Source organism: Physeter macrocephalus, chromosome 20, assembly GCF_002837175.3.
Source record: "Physeter macrocephalus isolate SW-GA chromosome 20, ASM283717v5, whole genome shotgun sequence".
Lineage (NCBI taxonomy): Eukaryota > Metazoa > Chordata > Mammalia > Artiodactyla > Physeteridae > Physeter > Physeter macrocephalus.
In genome coordinates, this window is record NC_041233.1 from 68,531,231 (window position 1) to 68,537,463 (window position 6,233).

Genomic DNA, 6,233 nt, shown 5'->3' on the forward strand with positions numbered 1-6,233 from the left:
GGGTGGGAGCCGGGCGCCGTAGGGAGCCAAGGGGAACTGGGCGCTGGAACCAGCGGGCTCAGGAAGGCGCGCGCGCGCAGGAACCCGCGGGCGCCGAGGAGACGCTCGCTTGGCCCTCTGCCTCACTCCTCGGAGCCGCGGAACCGCCGGTGGTGCGGGGGGCGGGGGCGGCTGCGGGGAGTTGCTGGGGGGAACCAGACAGGGGCGTGCCTTCGCCCGGATTGGCTGCAGGAGCCTGACGCGAGGCCCCGGGGGTTGGCTCGGGGGAGTGGGACTGGGGTGGGTTGGGTGCTGGGTGCCGGGGCTGCGGGCTCCGCGCGCTCAGAAACATGCTGAGGTCCCGGCAGCTGTTCCAGCAGCGACAGCGGCTCCAGCAGCAGCGGCGGCGGCGGCGGCGGCGGCGACAGCGCACGGCTCCGGCGGGGAAGGCGCCCGGCGCCCATGCCTCGGGCCCAGCGCCGCGGCTGTCCTGACCTGGCCGCGACCTCCCTCCGCGCGCCCAGCCGCCCGGGCCCCTGGGGGGTGCCCCAACCGCGGCCCAGCTCCGCCACACCCCCCGCCCCCTGCCTCCGCAGCTCGGCATGGGCGCGGGGGCGCTCGCCCTGGGCGCCTCCGAGCCCCGCAACCTGTCAACCGCCGCGCCGCTCCCCGACGGCGCGGCCACGGCGGCGCGGCTGCTAGTGCCCGCGTCGCCGCCCGCCTCGCTGCTGAGCCCCGCCAGCGAGGGATCCGCGCCGCTGTCGCAGCAGTGGACGGCCGGCGTGGGCCTGCTGATGGCGCTTATCGTGCTGCTCATCGTGGCGGGCAACGTGCTGGTGATCGTGGCCATCGCCAAGACGCCGCGGCTGCAGACGCTCACCAACCTCTTCATCATGTCCCTGGCCAGCGCTGACCTGGTCATGGGGCTGCTGGTGGTGCCGTTCGGGGCCACCATCGTGGTGTGGGGCCGCTGGGAGTACGGCTCCTTCTTCTGCGAGCTCTGGACCTCGGTGGACGTGCTGTGCGTGACGGCCAGCATCGAGACCCTGTGTGTCATCGCCCTGGACCGCTATCTCGCCATCACAGCGCCCTTCCGCTACCAGAGCCTGCTGACCCGCGCGCGGGCGCGGGCCCTCGTGTGCACCGTATGGGCCATCTCGGCCCTGGTGTCCTTCCTGCCCATCCTCATGCACTGGTGGCGGGCCGAGGGCGACGAGGCGCGCCGCTGCTACAACGACCCCAAGTGCTGCGATTTCGTCACCAACCGGGCCTACGCCATAGCCTCGTCCGTCGTCTCCTTCTACGTGCCCCTGTGCATCATGGCCTTCGTGTACCTGCGGGTGTTCCGCGAGGCCCAGAAGCAGGTGAAGAAGATCGACAGCTGCGAGCGCCGCTTCCTCAGCGGCCCCACGCGGCCGCCCTCGCCCGCGCCCTCGCCCGGGCCCCCGCTCCCGGCCGCCGCCACCTCCCCGGTGGCCAACGGGCGCGCCAGCAAGCGGCGGCCCTCGCGCCTCGCGGCCCTGCGCGAGCAGAAAGCGCTCAAGACGCTGGGCATCATCATGGGCGTGTTCACGCTCTGCTGGCTGCCCTTCTTCCTGGCCAACGTGGTGAAGGCCTTCCACCGCGACCTGGTGCCCGACAGCCTCTTCGTCTTCTTCAACTGGCTGGGCTACGCCAACTCGGCCTTCAACCCCATCATCTACGGCCGCAGCCCCGACTTCCGCGAGGCCTTCCAGCGCCTGCTCTGCTGCGCGCGCCGGGCCGCCCGCGGGAGCCACGCGGCCGCCGGGGACCCGCCGCGCGCCTCGGGCTGCCTGGCGGTGGCCGGGCCGCCGCCGTCGCCCGGGGCCGCCTCAGACGACGACGATGACGACGACGACGACGACGTCGGGGCCGCGCCGCCCGCGCGCCTGCTGGAGCCCTGGGCCGGCTACAACGGTGGGGCGGCGGCCGACAGCGACTCGAGCCTGGACGAGCCGAGCCGCCCGGGCTGTGCCTCGGAATCCAAGGTGTAGGGCCGGGCGCCCCTCCCCGCCTCCCCAGCCCGGGCGCGGGCTCTGCGTCCCGGGAGGAAGAGAACCCGGGCGCCCCTGAAGGGCTTCCTGGGGGAAGAGGAGATACGTGTTTACTCAAGACCGAAAGCAGGTGAATTCGAAGCCCGCAAACCTCGTCTGCATCATCCAAGGCAAACCACAAATCCAAGAAAAGCCACAGACCGTTTGCACAGAAAGGAAGGTTTGGGGAGGGGTGGGAGAGTGGCTTTTGCTGATTTTTGTTGGGTTCTTTTTTCTCTTTGTGGTCCGGCCTTCTTTTGTGGGTGCGTGTGATACATCTTTAGACTTTCCCGCCCCCCCCCACCCCCCAGGTGGTTTTTAACACTCTCTGCGATGACCGGGAAGGGAAGGGAGAAGCGTTAGGAGAGAAGTCTCTGACTTGGCTTCTATCCCGTTCTCGGGAACAGGAGCGGTCAACCGGAGAAAGAGGAGAGGATGACAGTTGATCGGGACGTGTTTCCTTTGCTTTCCGTTGAAATTTCATTTTAATTGCTGAGTAATGATTTCTCCTGTTCTTAAAGCAGAGGGAAAGGATGGATGCAAAAATCGCGTTTCAGGAAATTTTAAGCTATTCTTGGAACAAGCCTCACCTTGCTTTCCTTTTGTAGGGCAAGCCGGCTGTCCGCGAGAGCCTCGGTGGTCAGGCCGAGGGGTTCCTACCTCACACTGTGCACATTGCACAGCAAGATAGAAAGACTTGTTTATATTAAACAGCTTATTTATGTATCAATATGAGTTGGAAGGACCAGGCGCTGAGCCTCTGTGACGTGTGACTCTGTCCATTGAAGACAGGACAGAAAAAGAAAAGAAAAAGAGGAAACAGTTCAGATTACTGCACATGTGGGTAAAAACAAAAAACAGAACAAAAGAAAAAGGCGTGATTCAAAGTGGCATTTTTGCACAGTATTAGGAACTGTAAAGTCCACTGAAGATGTTACTTGCACAAAAAAATTAAATATTTTTTAACGGGGGTGGGGTGAGGTAGGGGCAGATCTTAAAAACTAAAATAAAACTCAAACTCTACTTCTGTTGTCTATTATGTTACTGAGCTAATGATTTATTGGAAACATACCTTTTTATACTCTTTTATCATGGTACTGTAACTGTATCCATATTATAAATATAATTATCTTAAGGATTTTTTTTATTATTTTTTTATGTCCAAGGGCCCACGTGAATCTGCTGGTAAAATTTAGCACGTGTGTAAATACTATTTCCTCTCTGTGTTTTACCAAGTATTTATACTCTGGTGCAACTAACTACTATGTGAGGAATTGATCCATGTGCAATAAATACCAATAAAGCACAAAAAAGATTATGTACTGTGTGTCTGTAAGGGCTCAGTGATAATGGAAAAGACAGTTTGTTTTGTTCAAAATATAGGCTGGATTTCCCATAGAGCTCTTTTAATAGCTTTTCATGACTCAATAGCATAGCAAAATGCCTCTAGACCAAATAAGGCATGCACCTACTGAGAGCTGCAGGCTTGCCCTAAATTTTCACAGCCAGATTCAGAGTATTCTAGACTACTTGCAGGTGTTTTCAAGATCCCATCTGCCGTACTTGCCTTAAGAAGTAATATTTGGGATAGTGCATCTTCTAAGAAAAAATGATTGAGTCAGGTGACTCAGCTGCAACTTTGCACAGAAATGCAGGAAAGAAGACTTAGTCGTGGAACCGTCATTGCCTACTTGGAATTCGGTTAAGTGGCATCCACGGCTGGTTTTTGTTTTCCAACAGAAAATCAAAATCACAGTGTGCGCAGATTTCTCCAGTGGCTGTTTAGAAAGCAAAATGCTTTCATGGTTAAGCAAAAATTTATAAAAGAGCATTTAAGTAAATATTTTTTTTTCTCTTGTGTAATTAAGTAGACCATTTCAGCAGAAGTTCTGGGTGGACAGGTAACAGGTAAAAGTAAACGTGAAGTTTTAAAATTTCCTAACGAGATTATGACACCCCCCCCCCCCAATGGATAGGATACTTTTCCTAAAATTAGTTCCTAAGGAAAATATAGTGAAATTCTATCTTGGGATTAATTCTACATTCTCCAAAATAAGTTTAAGTATTTCTCTTTTTTTTGTATTTTTAAACAAGCTTTTCATTTCATGACGGTACAGTAAAGAAATCAAAGTGAAGGGTGTAAAGTCTGGGCTTATACCGAGATTGAACGTGAACAAACTCTTCGCTACCAAGGAAAGTCAAGACCGATTATCCTTTTTTTTCTTTTTTCTTTTGGCAATGCGATATTCTAAAAACCAGGAAAGACGAGAGTCTTCTGAGAAAGATTAATGTTGCCGATGTTTTAGAGACCAGCAGAAGGTCGCATGAACAGTAGCAGTTTCAACAAAAGCGTCTGTGAAGTTTAATCCCTTTGTCCAGCAAAGAAGAAGGTGTAGAGGCAGGAGATGGCAAAAGTTATTTAAAAATACGGATACATACCTAAAGAAACTCATTTTGGAGAATGTACAAATTCCAGGATGAAATCTCACTCTCCTTTCCCCTAGGAACAAATACAGTCCATTTCTGTCCTCCCTTCCCCCACCTGAATATGTAAGTTGCATTTTGTTAGGGGTTTTGTTCCTCTTTGTTTTTAAAGCATACTAGAAAATTAATAGACTTAATGTCTACAGTTTCATCTGAAGAGCACTCAAGTACCAGGTAATGCTTCACTTTCCTATTTTGTCTAGATAAGTCTTTACATTTAAATAAAAAGAAATTTTCCCAGACCCAAACTTACATATAGACCCATCAAACCTTAGGTCTCAAAATCATGAAAGTCCTATAAACTTTAATAACAAATATATATAATTTAACTGCTTAGTAGACAGGTCTGAACTCTTTAGTGAATTAGAGGAAACCACTATAATCTTGGGGCCAGTTTATATGTATTTGTAGGAAATAGAAAAAAAAGAATTTTCTGTGATCTCTTGAGTTCTCTGAGGGTTACGGGGATTCAGAAACAGACCTTGTCAGCGATTCCTACTCTACCCACGAAAACTGCTTTTTGTTGTTTTGAAGAAGACATTGATCCATAATAGACATGTAGGAATCTGAGCTGCCAATCCCAATAGCTACATCAGTGGGAGGAGAAAACTGCCAATCTTGTTTAATCTGGTGAGATAATGCACAGCAGAAGTGACAGGAGGAGGGCAGTGAATATGCAGAAAATCAACCTTACCCCATGGGTTTGTGTGTAACACTACCAAAGGCATAAACCTTAAAATTAAAACAGTGAACATATGACCAAGATTCACTTACTTGCTACATTTGAAATTATGTTTCGGTTGCACACTGTAAAGTTCTCTATGTGTAACAAGATATTCCAGCATCTATAATTCTCCCTCCAGTGTAGGAATCAATAATTGGCATAGAAGATAGCTTCATCCCTTGGTGAACTTGGCAATGTAAAGCTTTGTAAATAGAGCTCATTTTTTTTCTATCCAGGCTTTCTTTGGAACTGGAATTATTAATAACCTCTAAGTGGCTATTGTGAAACCTTTCCTTGTTAAGCACATTTTCCTAATTTCGCATTTTGTTGAGCGTGCTGACTTCCTCTGGCAATATGTAAAACTGCCAGATGGAAATTCTGCACTCGAAGTCTCAGGATGATATTAGCATTCAAGTTTTTAGCAAGAGCTTCTAAGCAAGGGTCAAAAGGAAAATTATTAAGTTTTACTGCCATTTGTGAAAGGCTTAAAAAATTTTTTTTAACAAAGCAGGACCCATCAGTTCTTTGGAAGGAAAAAAATTTAAAACCTTAGCCGTAATTCAAATTAAACACATTGGCACAGATAATTTAGTTTTATTTGTACATTTCTGGCATAATGTGCTGAGAAATACTAATTCTTTTGACTCCCTGCCAATTTGCTACTAATCAAAATGGAGAAGATATGCACTGTTTGGATTATACCTAAAAATAGTTGTACTACAGTCACATCAGCAAATGGAATTAATTTCTCTTTCTTCTCCTTCACACACACCCTCCACATTATTTAAATTTCCATCTAGAATATTGCTTCTGAATCTCATAATTTGTGATCCAAAGTGCACTGCTACATTGCAATTATTTTAAAGCAAATTCTAGGGGTGGGATAGGGAGGGTGGGAGGGAGATGCAAGAGGGAGGAGATATGGGGATATATGTATATGTATAGCTGATTCACTTTGTTATACAGCAGAAACTAATACACCATTGTAAAGC

General features: G+C 50.2%; 1 protein-coding gene across 1 annotated transcript; it reads left to right on the plus strand.

Annotated features, from left to right (window-relative positions):
- The first annotated feature begins 581 nt into the window (after nucleotides 1–581).
- ADRB1 (adrenoceptor beta 1) lies at nucleotides 582–1,994 on the plus strand. Its single transcript, XM_024121522.3, has one exon. The coding sequence runs from the start codon at nucleotides 582–584 to the stop codon at nucleotides 1,992–1,994; it is 1,413 nt and encodes a 470-aa protein (XP_023977290.1).
- Nucleotides 1,995–6,233: the final 4,239 nt, after the last annotated feature.

Bases quoted from the DNA above. Each gene is read 5' to 3' on its own strand.
- ADRB1 (XM_024121522.3), top strand. From the start codon at position 582: ATGGGCGCGGGGGCGCTCGCCCTGGGCGCCTCCGAGCCCCGCAACCTG.